The 25679-nt window shown below is 35.8% G+C and overlaps 1 protein-coding gene across 4 annotated transcripts in view; it reads left to right on the top strand.

The window, feature by feature from the left end:
- WAC (WW domain containing adaptor with coiled-coil) overlaps positions 1 to 25679 on the top strand; it is a 61030-nt gene that overhangs the window by 16445 nt on the left and 18906 nt on the right. For all 4 annotated transcript variants that reach the window (XM_086742095.1, XM_086742094.1, XM_086742093.1 and 1 more), the window contains 7 exons: positions 9221 to 9327; positions 10104 to 10219; positions 10657 to 10769; positions 12242 to 12550; positions 22243 to 22488; positions 24493 to 24615; positions 25132 to 25280. In XM_086742095.1, coding sequence (XP_086598221.1) covers positions 9221 to 9327; positions 10104 to 10219; positions 10657 to 10769; positions 12242 to 12550; positions 22243 to 22488; positions 24493 to 24615; positions 25132 to 25280 — 1163 coding nt within the window. The remainder of the gene's footprint in view (positions 1 to 9220; positions 9328 to 10103; positions 10220 to 10656; positions 10770 to 12241; positions 12551 to 22242; positions 22489 to 24492; positions 24616 to 25131; positions 25281 to 25679) is intronic.

Here is a 25679-nt window from a genome sequence, read left to right as displayed (position 1 = left end):
GTGACTAACTTTTTTGCAGGGTTGTGTTAGTGTTTTGTTATAGAGACTCATTTTTTAATCTTTCTACAACACCATGTACTTGTAGAGTTGCTGATTCTGAATGGTGCATACTTAATTGAAATGAAGGAAATTTTTAAGATGGGATTAAAGTTGCAAGCGTTTGTCACTGCATAGCACTACCTACGTTCAGAAAGAGCTGCTGCTTCATCTTCCTTATTTTAAACTAAGTAATGTAAACTTTCCTGCAGGTTAATTTGTAAGTAATATTGCATTCACAGAATCTTCTGCTTAAAGTTCTTTGTCCCTAAGAAACTATCTGCAAAACATTAAAAGAAAACTGAGTTGCTGAACAACATGTTCTCGTTCTTATTTAATCTTATTTTTGCTCAGAGGATTTTGTCAGGGAGATTAAGTTGTCATACCTTGCTTAATTGGTTGGAGCTTCTGAGTGGGAGTACTAATTTGGTGCAGGTGATATAGAAAATGGAGGAGTAGTCTCAGAGCTGTGTTTTGGCCACTGGTTTGTTGGGGTTTTTTTTTGTTTTGGTTTGGTTTTTTTGTTTGTTTGAGTTTTTTTTCTCCTTTGTAAGCAGAAATTGTTTTTTTGCATGACCCTTGACTTTCTTCAAACTTTTGTTAGTGATGACCAGTTTATGTTGTATCAGCCTTTCATAGTATTACAGTACTGCTGATAATCTTAAAACTTTGTAATACCCAGTTTTTGGAAAGTGTCTGTACTTAAGCAGTTTCCATCTTATGTCACTGACATGTATGTTGTTAAACATAAGTGTTTTGTCCAATATGTTTTTGTTTTGTGTTCTTTGGGAAGCTCCTTGAATGAAAACTAAAAATTGTGACCTCCATAATGTTAAGGGATTTGTTTATCCAGTTTAAGTAAGCCTGATTTTCAGAAAGCATTTGAGCATGTGCCTATTGGTAATAACTTAAAAATACCCTGGATGATTAATGCATTTTTTAGAAAAATCTTGAGTCCTCTAGGTTGTTTTTTTTTTTTTTTTTTTTGTTTTGTTGTTTTTTGGCAGGGTGGGATGGGATCGGTGAGAGAAAACCTTTGTAAAATTGAAATTATCTGCTACCATTTTATGTATATCAGTGGTTGCAGAAATAGAGATTGAGGGGATCTGATGGAAGTTAATTTTTTTTTTTTTTGTGACATACACTGAATGTACTTTTACACACGCTGTTTTCTATTAAAGTGAACAGTTTCTCCGTCTTCGTGGTAACTGCTTATTATCAGTTGCTTCGCCATAAAGTTAGTTTTTATGACTCAGTTTAAAAACCTTAATATACTTGATTTTACATAACCTGAAATACTGTTCACACCTTCCTTGCTGTACTTAAGTAGTGGAGTTGTTATCTTTTGAGGAGGTATTAGACCAGTCTGAGGCACGAACTGGTGGCAGACAGTCTTCTGCTTACTCCGAGTTGATTAGGATTGTGGAAGTATTGTTGCCTCAAGTAGGTTAGTGCATCATTTCAGTGCTGTTAGACTTCCATTACCAAACTGGAATCTCTTAGTACTGTGTTACAGTTTGTTCATGGGAGGGCTGTTTGTTTGGGTTTCATGGTGTGTAGCTGGGGAGGGCTCAGAAGGGAGAAAATTCAGTCTGTTGCCCATATGCTGTGCTGAAACATGCTGGAGTTATCATAACATCATTATTAGTTCATGGTAAGAATTCGGGCTGTCAGTTTAACGCTTCGCATTTTGTGTGTCATAATAATTAAAAAGCCCCTTTCTGTTTGAAACTCTTATTTGAGGACAGAACCACCTTTCTTGTGCATTCTCTTACACTTTATTATAGACGTAAATGTTTTCTGAGCTACAGTCAAGAATGAAGACATAGTTTGGCTTTATTCTCAACTACCTCCAGTTTGTTTTTAGAAGAATGTTCCACTGCACGTAATACAAATGTGCAACGTTAAAAAGACTTTAAAATTGACTATCATCAGTGATGCTGTAGCAGTGAGTTTGGTTTTTAACACATTGGGATCTTCTGGGGTCATGAACTAAGCTGAAGAATTAGGGATATAACTGTTTTGCTGAAGTTCGTAGTACTTTTTCATGTTTTCCATGGGTAAAATTGCTTAAGCTGCTTTTTCAAGTTCATTGATCTCAAGTAAAGTAGGTGCCTTAGAGATGTTAAGTGGTATTGAGGATGTTGTGAGCTTTTTTTCCCCTGCCTTTTTTTTTTTTTTTTGTGAGCGGAACCTGAAGGGAAGAAATAGTAAATGTAAATCTGAAGAATTTGTTGTCCATATCTATTTCTTAACTTCATGTAAAATCAACATATAGATTTCAATTACTTTAAAAGTACCTACTTTAGTAACCTTTGGGTCTTTCTAAGATATTATCAGAAAGGTTTAGAAGCTGGATGGATGTTGCCTTCATTTAGGAGAAACAGGCAAATTCATCCAAATGATATTGCTTACTGCTCTTCAGAAATAGAGGATAAACTTTTTTATAGATACTGGTAAAACTATTTGTCCAGTCTTTTGCTTATTTTTGGTTTAATGGTTGAGATATCAAGAACACTGCCATTATACTGCTCATCTTTGAAGAGAAAAGTTGGTAGGGATTTATGTGTTTTATCCCCTAGGCTTTTTTGAAGGATATGACTTGGGACATTTGAGTATTGGATCTTCCAGAAACTCAGTGGTTCAGTGAACCTGAGCATTTTTCAAGTTACACATAAGTTGAAAAGCGATTTCTCTTTGCTACTGGGAGGTGGGCCGAGAGGAGGAAGAAAACAACCTCAAAATTATTTAGTTATTTTGCTATAGCTGTAACAAGGAAAGGAGCAAACTAGAAGGGGATGATTAGAACAGATATAAACTTAGGTTTGTCCATCAATGAGGACAACCTAAGCCGTTTTATCCATTTATACTGAAGTACAACTCTAGGAAAAACAGTCTGCCTGTTAGCTGCTGGAGTAGTAAATCACTGACTTGTTTCGTGAGAACTCAGAAGTTTGAATTTAATTTGAGCTATCTTATTACTGCCTTTTGCTTTCATTTTTTGAGGGGCAGATAACTGGTTTTCTTTTAGGGCAGTTTGTACTGTTTGCCCTAAAATTAAACTTCAGTTTCTGAAATAAATTGAACAGATGTAATTAAAAATAAAACTAAGTAGAAGACAGCAAGGTAGCAAACTACTATTACATTATGCGCTGTGTAAGATAAAATTCGAAGCTGATGTTTTTCATGTTAATAATCAGTAATATCATGATGTCCCTTGAGTATTTCATTAGTAAAACAATACAAGTTCTTGAGTTTCATTGGTTTACTGCTCCTGGCTTTTCCACCTTGAGGTGTTATTTTCTTATTATGATTTTAGAAGAAAGATTCTATTGTGAAGAAAACTGTATACTTACAGTATAATTTTCATCCTTTATTGGTCCTTTGTCCCACTCCGTGTATGTATGACTCTGTTTATACTGACATTTTGGACTAATTTCCATGAAATTTTGCGTGAATGGTAACTTGGAGAAAAAGATGAAAACTTCTTTACATTGAGACGATTATCCATTACAAAACAGCACAGGCTTTCCTGTCCTGGATAAGAGATGGTAGAAGAGGAGAGCAAGGGAGGAAATGAGGCTTTGTAAACTCTTTTGCTCATGGAGCTACTTGTTGACTGGAATGAAACATTTATTTTAATGTGCATAATGAGTATGTAACTGGGCAATTGGGTAGTACAGTGATCAGATTTTCTTTCTTTTGGCAGAGCACTCTGCATTCAACTTAATGTGTTACAAATTTCTGGAAAATATTACTGCACAGTTGATTTGCTCTCTGAGGCCATTGCTTTACTAGAAAAATTGCAAGTTTTTATGCTTTTAGTTGCCTATGGAAGGCAGCTGTATTTTATTTCAACACAGTAGGCCACATAAAAATGCAGTGAGGAAAAATTTTGTTTTATCATATTACTTTTACATGTGACAAATAAAAATGGCCATGATGGGCTGTTCAGTTACTGCTGAGACATTGGGTATTGTGTTCCTACTGTGTTACTTTTTTTTTTCTTTCCACATCTAGAACTTTAGAAAGTGTTCTGCACAAAGATTAGCACTGAAGTAACAAAGGCGTCAGCTGAAACACACTTTAGACCTTTTAATTTAGGTTTATCCTAGATAAATTTCTATAATTTTCACTGTTTAAACAAGTCTTAATTAGTTATCCCCATAAAATATCGCTACCATAAACTACCTTGCTATTAAGTTTTCTCTTTAACAAATAATTAATGTCTGTCAGTTGGGCAGTGTTTGTTCTGTTGAGGAAGTTCAAGTTCTAATACTGTCTCTAGTTTGATGGGTTTGATTGCATATTAACTAAGAGGTGGAATGTGGAGTCATAGAACAGTCTGTATGGACTTGAAACAAGTAGAATGAACTTTGCTTTTCTGCTGCTCCATGTTTTTTTTCTGAATGCCTCATTTCTGGACACAGAAAATAAGACTCCTAGAGCCCCAGAGCCTTTAAATTCCAGTTACAGCAGTCATAATTGCTAGGGAGTGTTTTTTGTGCTTCCTGCCCGGCTAGTGAGCGTTTGTAAAATTTCACTTGTATTATCTGCATTAACACTTTTTATTATGGACAAAAGGAGAGCTAGAATATTAACAAGGTGTTTGTCTGACTGAAAAGGAAATATAAATGCTCTACGTTGAACTGTATAAAATTAACTATTCTATAGTGCAACACTATACTCTACTATTGCAACTACTGTAATTTTACTGTTTGTCCCTGGCTAATATCTTGGGTGTGAGTGGAGGTGTGTGAACATGTTTACTGTCTAATTTCTTGGTGTACATTTATTTGAGGAGGATGAATAATAGCTGTCTTAAAAATTTTTAACTGTTTGCTAGTCTGGACTGTAGATTATCTTTTGAAGATAACTCTAATGTGTCTCAATGTTCCAATTTGTGCATTTCAGTTGGAGGTTTTATGTTTATGATACTGTATGATATTGTGAGCTAAAAAGAAGTTTAATTAGGCTGAGACACTTGCATGCCAGAGGATGGTGTGGAATGCATGGTGATGGATTTGACTCTTCTAATCAAGCTGCAAGAATATTTGTTTTAGCTGGTTACAAATGGATGCTGTAGTTGCTAGTATAGGTGTACAGGTTTTGGAAAGGAAAGAGTTTCAGCTTGTTCTTAAAAGATGACAGGGGAGAAGGGAGAGAAATCAATTGCCTTGTTAGAGCAGTGTGATCCTTAGCTAACTCAGAATTTCAACTTAATTTCTAAGAGTTGAAGTGGTATTAATTGAGACATGAATTAAATGTGATAATTACTAGAGCAAGTTGACTGTGTTGCAAAATGGAATATTCTTATTTACCCCTATGTTATATCTGTTTTCCAAGTCCAGCATAGTTTTGAAGCTTCATTGCAGTTCAAACTGTCTTGGATTCAGCAGTTTGGATCTGGAAACTACTAACAAGTTAAAGTGAGTCTTGGCATGGCAGAATCTCAAATCTGTAGTAGGAATTAAGTCACAGCCTGGTTTTTGAATTGGTTCCCAGAACCATAGTTTTTGTGCTTTCTGCTGATTTTCATGTATTGGTGAGGAAGATGTGATTTTCATTTGAAAGACTTGAAGATAGTTATGATTATTGAACCTTGGCTCTGACCTGTCCTATGACCTGTTCATTGCTAGAGATAGTGTTAGTGAAGGCCTGCTCACACAGTTGCACCACTGCAGTTTTGTATAACTGTAGTGCTGCTACTCTTGACCATCTTTCATTTAGGAATAGCTCGTTCCAGATTTAACTGCTTCCAAAATAATGATTAAGCTGAGGAAAGTCACAGTGATGGTGCAGTAAACATTACCATGGGGAGTTCTGTAACTCAATTGGAGGATTTATAACACAGTATGAATTTCCCTATGGTGCATCAAAGATATATAGTTGCAATTGCTAGACCTTAAGGTATGCTAATAAGCATTTTAGAAACAAGTCTTTTTATCACTCTTTCTTGTGGAAAGTGGGACTAGAAAGAAAGGTCTAACTGTAAGAGGAAAGGGTGCGAAGTGCTATAAGGGAATGTTTTGAGGGATAGTAGTGTGCTGTCCACCTTATCAGGCCTGTTTCTGGGATATGGACTAATCTCAGTGATCCTGTTCTCATGATCTACTTTGCCAGGCATGCAGCTGGGAGACACAGACCTGATTGCAACTCACAGCCACCTTAAAATGGCTCTGGGTTAGACTTTGCTAATGGTGAAAGCTAGCACACAAATAAGGGGAACCCCTGTTCTCTTTAGAGGTAGACCTCCACTTGCAGATTGCTCTCTGCATACCATTTTAACTTGGTGGCCTGCTGTGCAGGTATGTACCTCTTTATACTGAGGCAGCAAGGTTTTACTATGTGGTTAATCTGGTGATACGGTTTTGTTGTTCACAAATGATCTTTAAGCTCTTAAGTTGTGTGAAGTGCCTAAAACTCTTGTTCTCCAGACCGTCATCTGCCTTGGTCTTGGAAGCTTCCCAACAGCAGACATCAGTTTGGCAGCCCTTTCATATGCTCATGTCCTTGAAGTTTGGGTACTGATGCAAACGTAAAGCATTATTATGTATAAAATATAATGAAGGTATGGGGGTGAACCTGCATGTGTAATTACACTGTGTAATTGTCCTAGACAACATTGGGTATGTATTTATGGTTGGCCCTTGTAAAAGCCAATGTAGCTTGTCCTGGCAACCTGAGGCAATTGATATTGCTGGAGCAGCCGTGATCAGTTTTTATGCAGCTGAGGCCGGCTAAGGTAGGGCAGGATCCCTGATTCAGGACCAGCCCATGGTTGTGCAGCTTTGGGGTTCTGCTAGGAGGACTGCAGCTCAGCACAGAGAGGCCCGGAGGCTCCTTATGAAGGAACTGCTGTGTAGTAGGCGTTTCTACTGTCTGGGCCAGCTGTAAGTGGGTGTGACTGCTGCAGCTGCTCTGATACTCAGCTCCAGGGTGCTTTGTGACTCAGTACTGGGGCTGGGAACCAGGGTGGCAGGGAACAGTGTGAAATGGTGGGGGGATGTTGCTGAGCTGTTAGACCACGTCAGGACTGTAAGTCTGCTCAGTGAATTTGAGGATTTTGTTTATGGGTTGGACAGAGTTGGCTTTAAATTATTTTATTGATTTAATATGTATGTTGTTGGCTGTTACTCGTGTTTGGAAAATGCGTGTTAGATTAGATTCACAGTAGTGGTGTGTTTAGACCCCTACAGTATTTAAAAATCACCAACTACATCTTGAGTAGGCTGAACAAAGTGTAGTGTTACTGCATCTATGGTACAGGATTACAGTAAATTAACTACATTGGTGTTTTATAAAGTTTTGAAGTGACTAATACCAAACTCATCAAACAAGCCATCTGGTAAACTTTCATCTTGTTTTTTGCTTATGTATATTTAAGTTCTGGAATTTTCTATTGTACATAACATTGTACATTAGATACACAATAATGTATCTATGATAACATGTAAAGTCACATTATTCACTAGAAACTCATTTTTTTTGTTATTCATCTGTATCACAACCATGTACTGTTGTGAGTATTGCTTTGATAAGCTTAAGTTACCCCCACAGTAAGTCATTCGATCTGGCTCTGAGCATACAGGATACTTTTGGTGTAGGAATTATTGTCTTGCCTTTGGAAAGCCAGATCTTTGAAGAGAGTGACAAATGGTTGTAGACAAAATAGTGCAGGAAAGGATTCAGCGCTACTAGTGGCTCAGGTTGCAGTAACTCATGTGTGTGCAAATCAGCCTTTAACCTTTGTAGGGTGCTAAACAGATTAGTCATGGTATACATCTTTGCTTTTGTGATGGACTGTTTTTCTAACCTGCGGAGTTAGAGACAGGGAAGAAGACATTTGAAATAGTAATTTTGTCAACGCCTGTGTAGTCAGAAAGCTCAGAACTTGTGTTAAGATCTCACCCATTCTGCACCATAATATATCATAGTCATCTTCTGTTTGTGTGGCTCTTGGAAGACCTTTTTTTTAAAAAAAAAAAAAAAACAACAGTTTTAATGGCTCCAGTCTCTCCCACCTATCAGTCCACTATCAGTGGAGTGTTCTTTATTGTAGTTGCCCAAAAGATACAGTTTTTGCCATTTGCAAAGCACTTTGACTTCATATTTAGATTGCTTTACAGTATATGAAGCTGGTGATACCTAATGTAGTATCCCTGGGAATTTAGAAACTTCCCAGTAGGCAGAGGAAAAATAAAGGCAGAGGGAGTGTTGGAATATCTCTATTTTCCCCATGAAATATGCAAGAGAATGATTTTGCTTAGTTTGGTGTGATTTATATGAACATTTAAAACTTAGAGGAAATCATATAAAGAACGGAAGAGTTTTTACTTGCCTCCCATACCTTGAAAATGTCTAAGCCTTAGGAGCAGGAAATTTAAAATAAAATTGCAAAGCTTTTAATGGATGACCTTGTTTAATTGTAATTAGAACTGTTCAGCTGTAATTGGTGACTTGAGCTTAGGCACAAATGTAGATGTGAAAGATGTTGAGAATTATCTCCCTTCTCATTTCCCAGTTGTTCTTTTGTGTTCAAGTGTTTTTACAGTGAGGAAGAAAACCAGGTTACCTTGAGAAGCAGTTGTTAGGGAGGCCAGAAACAGCTGGTGATTTGGAAAATGCTGCTTTTGGTATTCCAGATGTCAATACTTATATTGCAGAAATCAATTTAATCTATATGCATAAACAGAACTAGTTACCTAGAACCAGTTACAAATAGTCTCAAAAGAGTTAAGAAAACAGCGTTGCTCCAGTGAACTTAAAACCTGATTATGTGTATCTAACTGTGTAGGCTGTTGATAAACCCATTTAAACTTTCTGACTTAATGCAGATGAGAAAATGTCTCTTGATTTCTGGAATTTACATCTTAGGACTCCTCCAGTCATCAAAAAATATAAAGACTACTTGTCTGTTTGTAGTGGAACGAGGTTTGAAGTAAGACTAGTGAAGGAACATGCTGCATTAATGTAATTACAAAGGCAAAGTGAGCTTTATGCTGTATGAAAAAGAAGTATGTGTATGATCTCCTGAAATACTTCTGCATCTACGCTGTGGTCTAGGCTGTGGACAACCTGACTTCTTCCCTCCCCTCTCCTTTCCCCTTGTGCCTCCTTAGAATGCAGATGGTTGATTTCTTTGAAAACAGACATGGTGAACAGTCTTTCTTTTTTCCTTTAGGGACCAGTTACTCTCCACAAGAAAATTCACATAACCACAGTGCTCTTCATAGTTCAAATTCACATTCTTCTAATCCCAGCAATAATCCAAGCAAAACTTCTGATGCAGTGAGTATTTGTGATTGATATTCATCCCTGAGTTACAGCATTCGTACACACTAGATTGTCATAATTTTGTCTAGAACAGGTGGCATGTACATTACATTAACTGCTTCATTGAGTATTCCAGCATCAGTCTTTATTTTATAAACCCTCTGTAAATCCAAGCTGCAGTTGTTATATGTTGTAAGCTATTCTAATTGATAATCATTAGAGCTTTGAGGAACTTACCTTGAATTTTAAAATATTAGATTATTTAAAAGGAGTAGATATAGAGAGAAATATTTTCCATGAACTTTGTTGATAAATCTAGGGAAGATAGCATGATTTTACTTATTTAAGATGCATTGTGAATTTTAGTCATTTTATTATCCGTGTTTTAGTAGTTAGGATGGTGTTTGTTAAAAATTGCATTGAAAACAGAACAGATAAATTTGTGAAGTAATAGAAAAATTTTGAAAATATAAGTAATTTTTTTAGGAAGTGTTAAGGTGCAGAAAAGATCAATAACGATATTACAGTATCCCACTAAACATACTAATAAATTTTTTTTCAGGGTTGATGGGAATAAAACAGAGGAAACTATTACAGAAGGCAACAGGACCATAGTGGTCACATGTTTAAACTATCAAAATGAAACAGGCGTTTAGAGATGGTTTAAATGGATAACAGTGATATGGGTGCATATGTGGATGCCATGTAGTTTTAAAAAAGGTGGAAGCTTTGAAATTTGTATATTAAAACTTTCAAGTAGTCTTTTGTCCAACACTGTTTGTATTTTAAAGGCTTACGATTCTGCGGATGATTGGTCTGAACACATCAGCTCTTCAGGCAAGAAATACTACTACAACTGCCGAACAGAAGTTTCGCAATGGGAAAAACCAAAAGAGTGGCTGGAAAGGTATATGTGTGTGTCTGTTGTCATTGTATAAAGAACAAATATTCCTAGGCTCATTTAAGAGCAGTTGAGCTTATCTAATAGATTGCTGCTGTAAAAGATTGTGGTCCAAGTCTACTGTGTTCCTACCCTTACCATGACCTCTGGCACCTATTTTATCCCTTGATGATCCAGAGCGGGAGGGAGAAGTATGGTTGGTTTCATTTTTGTTTTGTTTTGTTTTTTGGGGGCGTCTTTTTTGCAATGTTAGTGAGCTGAATTGTTTTACTGGGGGCTTCGACAGGCACTGGTGTAAGGAAACAGTGGCTGCAATTTGCATTGGTAGCAGCCAGCTCTTAGGATAGTTTAATTCATCTCATGTAACTTCACCTGTAGAAAGTGTTATCTTATTAGAGGATGTAAGTTCTTACTTAACTTGTGTTTTCTTTTCTTTTTTTCAGAGAGCAGAGACAAAAAGAAGCAAGCAAAATGTCAGTTAACAGTTTTCCAAAAGATAGGGATTACAGAAGAGAGGTGATGCAGGCGACAGCTGCCAGTGGGTTTGCCAGTGGAAGTATGTGTTTTTTATACAGTAATATATTCTTGCCTTATTTGCATTACTGTTTTATTTTCCAAACTTGAAAAAAAAATTAAAAATAGCTTACCTTAGCTGTTTTCCTCACCTTTTTATATCAAAAGACCAAAGCGGATAGCACAGACAACTCTGCCAAATGTTTCTTAAAATAACTTTGAGCCTTCACTAGTAAGTGTTTGCTTAATGCTTTTTATGGTGCTCCTCTCTTTTGCAGCTTTTACTGCCTAATTTAATTATCTTTATAGGTAGCTATTGAAACAACTTACACAGTTATGGTATAGTTGAACTGTCGTGGTCTTTGAGACCTGTCAGTGTCATATGCCGAGCTTACAAAGAGATGCAGAAATCTCTTCTAAAAACTTGATTTCACATCTGAAAATAATAAGCTAATTTAATGTATTATGATATCAGGGTTTTCAGAAGCTTGTGTGCATTGCTGAAAGCATATTTTTACCGTGCCAATACTCTTAGCAAAGCCTTTCCTGAACTATTAATTTCTGTTACTTGGAATGTTTTTTTCTTGATACCTAGCTTTAATCTTTGTAAAATTTTTCTGGGAAATGGTTGTACAGTGAGATTTTTTTCTGTATGCTCATGTAGTTTGAGTGAATTTGTAGCATAGTTCACAGGGTGGTTTAAAAGTAGAACCTAAAGTATTAATCTTCCTCACCCCTCTGCTTGGGACTTGACAAGGCAGAGATGTGTAAAGGGCTGTTTTTCTGTGTATGTTGAAACATACTGCATATGCTAAAACATACTGTATGCTACAAAAAGGTAGCAGAGATGCACATTGCAGTAAAAGGTTTTTTTGTGACAGGTGAAAAATCTAGGAATCAATAAAAAGAATTACTCTGTTTGCTTGGTGTATTCCCTGTGTAGCATATTTTAAAGTCTGTGATTGTTTGACAAATGCAGATTAGTCACTCATTTAATATATAGTCATCTTGAATTAATTCAATTGAAAGTAAGTTTTTTGTAGTAGTACTGAAGTGACTTGAAGTGGAATTCTTTGGAGGCTAGAATTTGAAACTATTAAGTTTTACTCAATGTTCAGGATTTTTAATGAACAAAAGAAGAATGGCACGAATTATCTCTTCACGCTAAATATAAGATGGAAATAATAGATTTTGATTTAGATTTTTTAGGAGACTTCAAAGGTTAACTTGACTGTAACACTTGATATAAAGCAGCCTTTCATCAAAGCACAGTGCTTAACCGGAACTCTAGATCAAGCAGAGGTCAGAGAAAATGCATTTTGTCAGTGAGTAAAATTAAATTTTGCCTTTTTTGATGCTGATCTGCTTGAGGCTTTTTTTTAAATCATAAAAAGTTCAATCAGCTTTAGTTGTTGATGTGCAGCTGTATTAATCAAAGTCACTGCAACCTTAGACAAGTTTCTAATTTGATCTCTTTTTCTTGTTGCAATGTTACTTGGGGAATCCTGAAAAAAGTGGAAGACAAGCATTCCAGTGACGCCAGTAGTATGCTCCCACAGAATATTTTGTCTCAAACAAGCAGGCACAATGACAGAGACTACAGACTGCCAAGAGCAGAGACTCACAGTAGTTCTACTCCAGTACAGCATCCCATCAAACCAGTGGTTCATCCAACTGCTACCCCAAGCACTGTTCCTCCTAGTCCATTTTCTCTACAATCTGATCACCAGCCAAAGAAATCCTTTGATGCTAATGGAGCATCTACTTTATCAAAACTGCCTACATCCACATCTTCCATCCCTGCACAGAAAACAGAGAGAAAAGGTATGTCTAATGAAATTCCTTCTACTATTTAAGATAATGCATTGCATTTACATTGCTTGATCGAAGTAGGTTCATTCTAGAATTTAAAGATATTTTTCCCATTGATTGTGTGTCCTTAGAACTCAATTGCTGTTTTGATGTGTTTATTTCCCCTTGAACCACCTTTCATATGTCTTAGACAACTTTAAATTGACACTACAATATTTGCTGTTTACTGGCTTATTCTGCAAATTACAATTTCAAATGGTAATCTGAAACACGTATTTTAATAGGATGTATTTTAATTATTGTCCTCCCTCATGTTGTTTTGGATTTTTGCCATTATTTGAGTACTTAACATAGATATAGTTGCCCCATTTGAAAGTCATTTTGGACCATTGTATTTTATGAACTACTGTTACTGTTTGGAATGCCAGTGTCAAACTTTTCAGTAAACGGAAGTGCAATTCTTACAGAAAGCAACACAGTTTTCTATGTGTCTGTAACAGCTACTCTTCTGTTTTGATCTGTGTCTTCAGTTCTAAAGCTTCCGAAAGTTTGTATTTCTGTATAATATGTACCAGAAACATTTAGAGTCGTCAAGCAAAGATGAGGACTTTATTGTGCATTGTTTGTGACCCTTCAAAAGTCTATGTTTTAATTGGATTTACTTTATTATTAGGGAAGAAGAGCTCAAGAAGATTGTGAGAATGGAGATGTGTGTTATTAGTGATAATGTGATACTCTGGTGTAGTAACATTCTTAGAGAGTAACATTGTATAAGAAAATCCTATTTTGGGAGCTTTGGGAGGGGAAAAGGTAATTTTTTATAAACATGTCTGGTTTTAATCTAAAATGTTGCTTAATGAGTATGACACTGAATTCTTTTTTGAAAGCTGGCTTGTTGCCCTGTTGGTATTTCCAAGTCTGTGTGGTTACAGAAGAATAGTGCAATGCTAAAAAGACCAAAAAGACTCGGGTCTAAAGTTGGTCTTTTACTCTGCATTTGTTTTCCTGCCTTCCAGTTTTCTTTATTAAAGAAAAGCTTTTACACAGAGATGGGTGCACTTGGCCATCCAAAATATCAAAACAGTACCATACATTGGCAAATATTGTGATGTAAAAAAATTGTGAGTAAAGAAATTTTGTATGTTTTTCTTGAGACTGTGCGATTTTTACATGACCTGATACATTAATGTTGACTAAACTACTGAGGGACAGAAGATTTTCATCAACCTTTTTTTTCTGTTCAGCACAGTAAAACAAGAAGTAAGGTGTACTAGTTTGTACATGGTTCTTCTACTTTATACCAGAGTTGCCTGCTTCAGTTCAACATCCGTGTTTTAATTACAGTTTGATGCACTTTTAAACACAACAGTGCAAAGCGTCCGTGTCAAGTGTTCTCTCCTTCAGCGTATTCTGTCTATTTTCATTACTATCTTTAAAATATACTTAAAGAAAACCCTTATTATTACTCAGTTCTGGGGTCTACTTGATTCCTGTTTGGTGTATGATCAGACTTTAAACTGGATAAATTCTTTCCCTGCTTTATTACATACCTTTATTAGTTGCTTCCACTTAAGTTGAGCAACTGAATCTTACTGCAGTTGAAGGAATTTCCCATTGTGACAACTGCTACAAATGTTGGCAGGGAGTTCTAGTATCTCTTGAATACAACATTCGTTTGAGAATGTACAACTGGGTTTGAATAGAGAAAATGATCGCCGAGGGCAGTCTTGACACTTTAAATGTTACTTTAGAATCTGTGTTAACTTGGATGGTTACATATTAAATAATCACTTAATTTTTGTATTCCTGTGTAGTTTTTTAAAGTTTGTATGGGTTTAAAAGATAGCTCCTCTGTAATACTCTTGCCTCGTTATCTACGTGTTTCGTGGCACTTCATTGTGAGCAAATATAATACTTCCTGAGCTTCAGACAGGACGGCTTACAGGAAGTTAGTAAGTAATTGAAGAATTAGAATAGATGAATGTTAGACTTGAAGTACTTATTCCAGAAGATGTGAATTTTCGCATGTTGCTTGAATACCTTTCTCCTTACAGAAACAGACAAAGTCAGTGTGGCTTATATTATGATAAGAGATCATTCAAAGGGTATATTCAACAGTCTTGTCTTTTTCTTTTTTGTGAATGTTGGATTTTTTTTTTTAATAAGAAATTTCACCAGTATAATTTCTGTAGCATTTTATGTATTTAAATTTAAAAGAAGGAAGGAAGCAGTGCTGTACATTGGGATTTTTTTTTTTTGATAGTTTGCTTCTGTTACTCATTTTCCCAGAAGTGACTGTGAACCTGTAGTTCTATAGGTATGCAGTGTTTAAAAGTATTTGTAGCTGTTACACAAAACAAACAAACAAAAAAATTGTCCTGAGACACTCAGTTCAAACAATCTTCTAAAAGTATCTTTGTAAAATAGGAAAATATTTGGAGGGGTTTCTTTTAGCACTAGTAAAGCAAACAGCCTTTGATCTTTTTCTGTTTGCTAGCTGTGCCATTTCTCTCTCTTTCTAAAAAGAGGTAAAGCAGTATTTCTTGCTTATGAAAGTAGCTTGGTCCAAATGACTGACTAGTATGTGCAGTAGTCCTTGCCTAATTGAGTTCTTGCTTCTTGTCAATGTGTTGCTGGCAACCTTATGCCAGCATATATGTACCACTGTTTTAATAGTTCTGTTCCTAGTGTGTATTTTTTTTAATGCAGTAATAGTTGTGAAAAACAAAACAACAAAAAACCACAAAAACTGACAACAGCACTTTTTTCAGCTCGATCTCTTTTGCTGCAGGGGTATGTTGTAGTCCCACAAGGAGATTGAATAAAATCCCTGGCTGAACTATAGCTCAGCTGTTAGCGGTAGTCCTCTGCCCTCAATGGCTGGCAGTAGTGGAGAGTTCCTGGGGAACTATTTGACCTCTACCCTTTGGTTTGAATGTTCCAGTCAGAATCTGCTGCTTCTGTTTGTGCTCACTGTGAGTGCTTTATGCAGGTAAAGTGTGGGGTTGCTTTTCCTATTTTTTGGCTGCTTTATCTGTAGGGCGCATCACATTTTCCTATTTCTAATTCAGCTACTGAATGAAATGTTGTATTGTCCGTTTCTTAGCAGTGTGTCTGTCTGTAGGATACTTATTCTCACACCTTTGCTCCAAATCCCATCAGGCAGCACTTCTGTTTCTAGTGCAGCAATACTCTCAGATTCTTCTGACAAAGCTCAGCAAGCTGGCCAGTGCAATGCTGGGGGGGTTGTGACCCTGATGCTGACAGAATAAAGTGGCTGGTCAGTGACAGCTGAGTTTCTTCCTCATCTTTTTCTCACCCCTGTGGTTTTCTTACTGGTAACAGTTGCTAGTCTTTAGCAGTCAGTTATTAACACTGCTCCTGGTATTGTTGCATCTTCTTTGGCTGAGTTTTTCAGTTTTAAGTATATTACTCAATTCATACAGTGGTTAGTGTTGCAGTTCTTAATCAGCAGTAAATCAAGCAGTTCAGTTGGCTGTTCTAGGTGGTAGTTGTTTAATCAGTATAGCAGGTGTGAAGTTTATGGAGCAATAAGGCATTGAATTTCTGACAACTTTGTAATGCAGTTTTCCTTCCACAGAGAGCACACCGCGAGCACACGTCCCTGACTGTTGCTAGCAGGGCAAAGATACAGCTCAAGCACACAATAGAGGGATTGGGTAATATCGTAGTGTTGAATCTGAAGGACTTTGAATGCATTGGTTTTGTGTTAAATGGTGTAAAAAAATTACATCAGTAGTAAAAGCTGTTGTAACATTCAAAGGATCAGATTGATAAGTCGGGAATTATCCAGTCAACAGTAGCGGGCAGTTTCCATCTCATTAAAAAAAATCTTTGTTGAAACAAATCAGCTGTCCATATATGCGGCAGAATAAGAGCAAGATTGATATAGCAGTATTTTAAAGCTACTCATTGTATAGACAGTACTAGTATGGTGGTTGGCAGGAGGACTGCGAAGGAAGTAATTGCACAAAAATGAATTTCCTCTTTTTGTTTCTTTTTTTTCCACACTCACTTCTCTGTCACTCTAACATGCCTGAATAACTTGGGACGCTGTGGGCAAGAAGGGAGTGAGCAAGTAATAGGAACAGGTACTGAAAAGACTCCTGCAGGTAGAACAGGGTGACTGAGGCACAACAGAGATGCGGGAGTGTTGGTGTCAAGAGCTTTTCATTGAAACAGAGTAGCTGAACAGTCAGAAGACTCATTTTTTCATGCCTCTGCATTAAACCTAATCTGGATAACTTTGTTTTGACTGTAACATACTACGCTGAGAATTGCCTTTCAGAATGAGGATCAGCTCTTTGCTTAGGAGCAAAAGTTCTTGTCATGAGGGGCAGAGATTGGAAACAGCAAGATTCAGCAACATTTTAATATACTGCCTCAAACTCTGAGAAGTGAAGTGTTTGCCTTCTTGTATCTGGGTTGTAATTAAAGAATACTGTGGCACAACTGCTAAAAATGATCTCTGTTTTGTTTTCTGAAAGGATTAGTCTGCCTTGTTTGCTAAAAATGATCTGCTTGGATATTCTCAGTGTAGTGTTTCCATTCTGACTTGACATGGTGTTTCTGGGGGAAGCAGTAGCTCCAGTTTACTTGAGTTCAGATACCTCTTTGTGAAACCTGGAAAAAAGATGCACCTTTTCTGTACAGGCTCTTGTCATAGAGGGTACTGCCTGATAACTCAAACTTCTTTCCTTTTGTCCAAAAAATATGATCAGAGGTCCCGCTCCAGCAGATTAGGTTATGAATAGAAAGCTCTTTAAAAAATAGAAATCCTTTAAAAATTATTTTCATTATAAAAAGCTTTTTTCCTACTCTATTTTAATGTAAAACCAATTAATAGTTCTTCCCATTATATTAATCTCCACATCTAGTTGTTTCTGTTTGCTAATTACTTTGTTTTCTGCCTTTTGGGAAGGGGTGGGGGGATTGGCTTAATTTCTTGCTCTTTTTTTTTCCATATGATTAAAGTTGATGGTCCAGAAACTTGTTTGGTTCTATGTTGTAGTTCTATGTGTAGGCTGCATCTAATTAGTTTGTTTACATGATTGTCAGAAAGCATAGCATATTTTCATATTGTTACAACAAAGTGAATGGATTTTTTTTTTTTAAATGTTTTCTTAAAAGCTCCAGAATTTCTTAAATGCTCTGGAAGTTGAAACTTTAATGTATTTAACATCCTGGCAAAATTGGTGCAAAGTCTTATTTTTTAAATCACAAAAAAAAAAAAATTTAAATAATCTTAATTTTTAATTTTTTTTATTTATTCAGAAGAATAACTGAAATGTACATTTTAATTAACAAAGTTTTCAACAGTTCAAGAGATTGCAGTGAGCTATAGTCTGCTTTTGTTTTTATTTTTTTTTTTTTTTTTTTATTTAAGAAGTTTTCCTTGGGACTTTCGTGATAATAGCTGAAATTTGTGTGAGGCTGAAGAGTCATTTGCATAGCATTTGTATGGAAATTGGTGTTGACAGTGAAGAGGCTGCGAAGTTGCCCTGTCCAACAGCAGGCAACTTCAGTCATAATCTAAGACTTTTGCAGGCCTTGCAGCATAGTGCGTCTTTTCTTTAAGAATATTTTTTATATAGACAGAGACAAAATTTGTATTTTATGTTTGTAAAATATCAGTCATAGGTTCAAAATTAGTCTGATGTATTAATGGTTCAAATTAGGTTTATGAATGACTGCCGTGTGATCAAAAGCCTTATTTTGCAATAGTGCTGTAGCCACCTTGTTAATGAGCATGAACTTCCATTGGTACAAGTGTAGAGACCAGTGTATCAGAGTTGTAAAACTAAGGGACTTAGATTTGTAACGCTATTTAACTTTTCTCAGTATGTGGTGGTTATTTTGACTGTTTCATGACAGCTGAGGCCTCAAATGCGTTTAAGAATTACAGAAATATGTAATTCTAAGCATTTATTAAAAATCCTAGTAAATGTTTTGGAAACTAGGAAATAGCATTTAAATGTTGAAAAATAAACTCAACTGTCTGGCAAAATATAAAATAAAACAGTCTCTGAAAGCAGATCAGAAAAAGGGGAGTTAGGGAGGAAGAGAAGGGAGTGAAAAAGTTTCTGCTTCTATTTGTGGAAAAAGCAGGGGAAATGCAGACACCCCAGTGAGTGATATCTGAGGGTTTTTCTGAAGCAAACGTTTCATCTGGAGGAGTTTTGACTAGTTGTGTTAACTTTAAAGGCAAAATTTGCAAGTGCTGTATAGCATCATAAATTAAACAAGTTTTAAACCTTTATAGTTCTATTATAGAAAAAAAAGGATGTATACATCTTTAGAGGCTTTGATTTATTGGCAGTATTTCCAGGATTTATTTCAGTGAAATCAAGCTTCCAGTCTGGAAACCATGGAGTAAGATAAGTTAGTTTAAATTAAGATAATGACAGTTGTGATTATACAGAACTATTCTGTGGTTTGTATTTTTTAGTGTGTTTGTTTTCATCACAAAGGACTTTCCCCTTGTAGAGAAGAAAAATAGCCATTCAGGCTACTTAATTCAAACAAGAAATGCTTATATTTCCACAAATATTTTTTACAACTTTTTCTGGCAGAAACAGGTTTATACCCTTTATTTCACTATGAATAACTCAATTACTTAATTTGTGAAGTGCAGTGATGTTCTGAGCATTCACTGTACTCTGCATCATCCATGATGTTCAACAGCATAGAGTTATGTACACTTAGTCTTGATCATAGAGATTTATTCTTTCGTAGATTTGCACTGTTGGTTTTGTAATGTTAACCATTTCAAAAGGTCAGAGTGGTACTGTTAGACACCATCCTTTTTCACAACACTTTCTCTAGGTGTTTAGTCTGGGTAATTGTACAAAAAAAAGATCTTTGACAGGTGAAGCCTGCAGTAATACAGCTACAGAATAGTGTCGTCTTATTGTCTAAAAGAATTAACTGGACTGTGTGGTTTTGATGTAGTTCAGTTTGCATTTTTGTAACAGAGAAGTTCACTCAGACTAAAGTACTTCTACAGACCTTTTGGAATTTAATGGTTTTGTATGACATACTTGGAGTACTTTTATTTAAGAAATGAGTAAATACCCAGAACTGGTCTGAAGGTTTATTTTCACTGCATTGTTAGCTTGAGTTTGCCTTTGATTCAGTTTATTTTGTGTTCAAAACTGCAGCATGGGTGGAAAATACTTCCAGCTGTTCAGTATGGTTGTGTGATTTGAAGCTCAGGTATTGCTTATGTGATTTAATAATACAATAACGAGTTGCTTCTTTGCTTAAAATAACTCAGTTCAACTGTGAAGACAAGCCTACATAATTAACTACATTAATTATGTTTTGAAATTAGTGCTGGTAGTTGCTTCTTATTTTTTTTTTCCCGTTTTGTTTGTTTACTTTAAGTTAGGTGTTTGTTCAGTGGTTGGTTTTTTCTGTTTGAATTTTTTTGTTGTTTTGTTTTTCTTTTTTGTAAGATTCTCAGAACTGTAGGGTAGATGTGTACTTGTAAGGATTAACGTGCCCCATTGTGCTTAATTCCCTTGCTTCTGTCTGCCAGTGTGTCTTGTCCTTGTGTGGACTATGACAGATCTAAGTTCAGTTTAAACTTTATATGGTTTTGTTTAGTGTGGTAAGATTCTTGTTTGCTTGATGTGTCTTGACTTGTAGTTGTCTTAAGTTCACTTTGAACACCATAATCTGAGATTTTTGTATGTAATACTTCTGTAACAGAGAGTTTTACTAATGACTTACTGTTTTAAGGGGGATGCTAACACCTAATCAGCTGTCCTTGTCGCATGTTACTGAAAACCATGTAAAAATTTTGGAACTGCTTTTTTTTCCCTCTTCAATCTTTGTAACACTTCTTGTGCTTTTGTAAGTGTTCTTGTGAAAGCTTCTGGCCAAATGACCAGGTGCCTTTACAGATACATCGAAACCCAACCTCTTGTCCTGAGGAGCTTGTAACTGGATAATGCTGCCTCTTTTTTTATAAGTTTGCCTGAAACACCAAAATATGTCTGTTGCATCCTTACAAGCTGTCAAATTTGGATTCTTCAGCATTTTTTTTTCTGGCTTAGATTTCTCAGCTGCTTGACTGGGTTTTTTTGAGTATTTGTGACCTATTATGAACTATTTCTACTGTAACTGCATGGAAGCCGAAGTCCCCTTTCTTTTCAATCTCATTTGCTTTACGTATTGATACTCGACTTCAGTCTTTTTTTTTTTTTTTAATTCTTCCACAATTTAGTCTCAAAAGTTGCAATTAAAATTGTCAGAAAACAAAACCTTTTTGAAATTTTGTAGCATTTTGTTCTTACATGACAAAACAAGGCCTTTTCATTTTTCTTCTTTACTGAAAGTCAGCCTTATCTTATTTTGACTATATCGCCAAAGAAAAAAAAAAAACAAACGCACCTTTAAAGTAAAAAAAGTTTCCCAGCTAGTTATTTTAGCTTTCTTTTGAATTTTTGCCTAAAATGTGGGATAGCCAGGTCGACGTTCTCTGCCCAGTTTGAGGTGGGTTTAAAATCCAGGTCTTCAATATTATGGGAAAGCATCCTGGGTAATATCTTGGATCCATATCCATCTTTCCACTCTTCATCCATCCCACTTGGTGCTATAGAGGCATTAGTCTTGACTGAATTTGGGGGCAGAGGTCTCTGATGGGTTTAATGGGGTTGAGAGAAGGAGAAGCTAAAATTGAAATGCAGTGGTTCATGCTTCTTACAGGAAGGGTATTTGAAGTAACTGATGGTACATCTATAGTAAGTGGAAATAACTTTCAGTTATATTCAGGAATTTCTCACAGTACTAGAGTGGAGGAGGAGCTTTCATGTTAACTGGAAGTCAAATTTAAAATTAATTAAATAACTGACGTTAATTAGAACAAATTGCCATACAGTATAATTGAATTTAAGTACTAAGCATTTATGTGGATAATAAGTGTTGATATTTGCTAAAATGAAATTAATAAAATAAAGGATATAGGTCTTGATGCTTCAGGAGAAGCTGACAAGTTTGAAATTAATTATGGGCAGATACATTTTTAGATGTTTTTTTGCTCTGTTTTGGGGATGTTAACAGCTCTTCTTTTACATTTCTCGTACAGCTCATTATCCTGTCTGGGAATCCTGAGTAATGTAGCTAGATTGTGTGTGATAAACTTGGTCTTTATTTTGTAGCTTCTTACGATCTGGCCTCTGAATAAATGAAGCATATACCTTCCCCTCAGATTTGACATATTGGCCTATCTGTAAAGTCTATGGACTATAATGTTTTTGTTCATAGTATATTAAAAAAAAAAAAAAATTAGCATAATGAGTAAAAACACAGAATGTGAGAATATACACAGTTAAAAAAAAAAAAAAAGAAGAAAAGAAAAACCAAACCCCTAAAGAATTTTTGGCCCATGTTTGTCCTAAAAATTTGGGGGGGGGGATAGCATAATAATACAGGCAACTTTCAGTCCAATATCTTGGAGTGGAAATTTTTTTGTCTGTATGTTCCTAGTTAATATTAAATTCAATAGCATAAATTACATTAGATAGTGAATACCTTCAATTTTTGTTATGTTCTTTTTTTTTTTTCTTATAACAATAGCTAAGCATTGGATCTTCTGGATTTAATATGAATATTATTCTAGTGAGAAGTTGTCAGATTATATTGGGGGAAATGAAAATTACTGTCTGTCTTCTGTTCAGAGTCTTCATCTGTGGACAAGTCTGTATCCCATTCTTGCACAACTCCTTCTACATCTTCAGCTTCTGGACTGAATCCAACTTCTGCGCCTGCTTCATCTGCTCCTACAGTTCCCGTCTCACCTGTCCCACAATCACCAATTCCTCCATTACTTCAGGACCCAAATCTCCTTCGACAGCTGCTGCCTGCTCTGCAAGCCACCTTGCAGCTTAATAATTCTAGCGTAGATATATCCAAAATCAATGAAGGTAAGGAATCTTTAAAGTTGATGTAATCTCATGTTTATGCATATTATTGAATAATAGCTGCAGTAAATGCAAGCCTTACTTTAAAAGAAAAGTGAATAAATGAATCCCTAGATGAAGTAAGGTTTGTTTTTTCTCAGCTGTTTTTTTTTTTTTTTTTTTTCTGTTAAACCTTTTAAAATTAGCCAAGTTATGTTTAAGGTTGTTAAGCTAATAGATGCTGATGTATGTGAGCCATCTAATTGAGACTGGTGACTTAATCGCTGTATCAGCATTCATCTGTCGCACAAAATTTAGTTAGAGCTTTTTGTTCTTTTGTTTCGTTCAGTGTTCTTTGTTTTCTGTAGTTTGTGCTGCTGTTCCAATAATATGTGTTTTGCAAATGCTGAAACTTCTAGGGATTTTTAAATCTTGTGGCCTATCAACTTTTTTTCTTTAACAGAACGCGTTAGCCTCTCTGAATAAAGACAGCATATCAGTAATTTTGATAGCAAGTTAAATTTTGTGCAGGTAGTCGGTGTATCCCTTAGATTTTTGTCACATTGGCATAGTTTACTGGAAGAAAGTTTAGAACTAGCTATATTGCCTTTTGCTGCAAGAGCAGGTAGAGTTGATGCATTTTGAATGTAATCTTAAGTAATGTGGTGTCTGCATATGGAAGGTTACTGATGAAGAAAGTGGCGTGGGATTTTTGTTTGCTGCTTTCTGAGCTTCTTGTGCACTGATCACCAATTTAAATAGGAAGGAAAACATTTACATGTTGGGCCCAGAGTTAGTTGTCTTTAAATGTTTAAAAGTGCAAACCATGAAAGTGAAAACAGTAAAGTCTTACTTAAAATTTTACTAGTATGTATATTACGATTATTTAGAAGGAAAAGCTGTCAGTTGACTTCCCTTTAATCAGCAGATATTATGGCTTCATTCAGTACTAATAGACGAGTAGATTATTGTTTTTTTCCTGTGCAGGGAGAAACTTTTAAAACTGCAGTGCCCTAGGTTGGACTAAAAAAGTAGAAGTATCATGGTTGTGTGTATTGGAAAATGACAGGTCCAATGAAGACTCCAGTTGTATTTTATTAGAAAGCTGCCAATTTAAGTTCTTAGTCTTTTTCTCTTGCTGTATCTGAGCAGCAGCTGTGTCTGTCTTGGAACAAGAGTGTTTTATATTGTTCTGATGGCCTGAGGGCCTGGCTGGCAAGTCCACATAGGCAGAGTGACTTCAGCTTGCACATCAGGACTACCCTTACTGTGCACATGACGCAGAGTTATTCTGTGTTAGTGCTGGTGAGTCATTTTTTTCAGGCTTTTACATGAGTAGTGTATGTTCAGGAAGTATCCCACAGAGCCTTTAGACCTTTTTGAAAGGATTAGTTCAGAGGCTGCGTCTCATTGGCTTATAGTGTAAGATGCTCTTCCTGTGTAGTGCAGTTTTAAAATGATTGGGTGAAAATAATTCATTTTTTACTGGAGGAGTAGGGAATGGGATGGCTAAACCCAGAACAAATATATTATTTGTTTTTTAAAGAAGAAACACTGAGTGTCTGGATTTTGAACTTGAAAGACCTTTTTGGTTTCCTTGAACAGAAAGTCTTTCAATCCCACCCCATCTCTTTTAGTGAGTTGAAATTATACTACTTTTTTTTTTTTTCTTTTTTAAAAAAAAAACAATTGTAGTTTACTACAGTAACAAATTGAACAAATATTCTCTTTATGTTTACAAGAATTAATATTGATCCATAAGATCAAGCTGAAGAGTTAGTTATTTTCTAAAATAACTTTTTTACTGTGTGTCTCAAAGATAAAACTACTAAATAAATTACTTATTAGACATAACAAGCATTCATTAATTGAATTCAAGTAATTGAAAAAAGTTCAGGTGGCTCTCTGGTCTGTTGTGCATATGGGAACAAAAGTAGAAAGAAAATGTGGCTTAAATGTATTTATCCAGTTTGAACCGTTAAAAGTGATGTTCTAGAATTGCCAGTAAAACAGAATATTTGTTTTTAGTTCTAACAGCAGCTGTGACACAAGCCTCTCTGCAGTCTATACTCCATAAAATTCTTACTGCTGGACCATCTGCTTTCAATATCACTTCCCTAATTTCTCAAGCTGCCCAACTGTCTACGCAAGGTATTCAGAGTCTTCTTTTCACTTATGTAAAATTGTTACATTGCATTTTATAAAGGCTGATGAAATTGAAACTTGTAGAAGCTGTCTCTTGTATCTTTGGCCATCTGGTGTAGAGTATGTCAAAGACTTCTTTTTCCAAAGATGGGATAAGATAGTTCTCGGGGAAGCTGACATACAAGTAAATATGCTTCTCTGTCTCACCTTTGCTTTCAGTTAAATAGCAAAATAGTTTAGTCTCTTAATGGGTAATAAGCATTGCATAACGGCTTCTTTTCTTTTCCCCTCCCCTCAAGTTTTAGAAGTGGAGAGCTCGGGGAAAATACGATTGTTGTTGAACATTGATTGTTCTGGTTGTTCAGCTCCCCAGTTGTCTCTAGTTGAATGTGTGTTATCTAATACAGCATACTGCAAAATACCAAAAGAAAATCTAATTCACATTTAAGATCGGATACGATTTTATTTAAAAAAACCAACCAAACAAAATTGTTTTCTTTTCTTATTTTCTTTTCTTTACAGCTCAACCATCTAATCAGTCTCCAATGTCTTTAACATCTGATGCCTCATCGCCAAGGTCATACGTATCTCCAAGAATAAGCACGCCTCAGACTAACACTGTTCCGCTTAAACCTTTGATGACTACACCACCGGTATCATCACAGCAGAAGGTAAGCTCCTTTTGATTTATGCTATACTAAGTGTTGCTGATATGTATCCATGTGCTAGCAGTTATATATAGGATAATAAAATATGTATGTTATCTTTCCCAATTGCAGCACAGCTCTAGCATGGAACTCTGGTACACTTTTCTGTTCTTGAGGAAAATCTTGTGCTCGCTTCAGATGCTGTCTGGAGATATTACCAAGAGATCAGAATTTTTAAATATTTAAATGGAAACAAAAACTCACTCCAAAGGCAACAATTGTTGCAGTTCTCTAGACTTCAGCCAATAAAACATTGCTAAAATGGGAGATAAATTATTGGACAAGATTACTTGATGTAGCCTCAAATTTGGTGTTTACATGATTAGTAACATTATGTCCCTTTCTGTCACTGCCCCCTCACTC

Source organism: Chlamydotis macqueenii, chromosome 2 (genome assembly GCF_036417535.1).
Source record: "Chlamydotis macqueenii isolate bChlMac1 chromosome 2, bChlMac1.mat, whole genome shotgun sequence".
NCBI classification, from domain to species: domain Eukaryota; kingdom Metazoa; phylum Chordata; class Aves; order Otidiformes; family Otididae; genus Chlamydotis; species Chlamydotis macqueenii.
The sequence above is the reverse complement of the archived record's forward strand: the minus strand, read 5'-3'. Positions and strand labels throughout refer to the sequence as shown.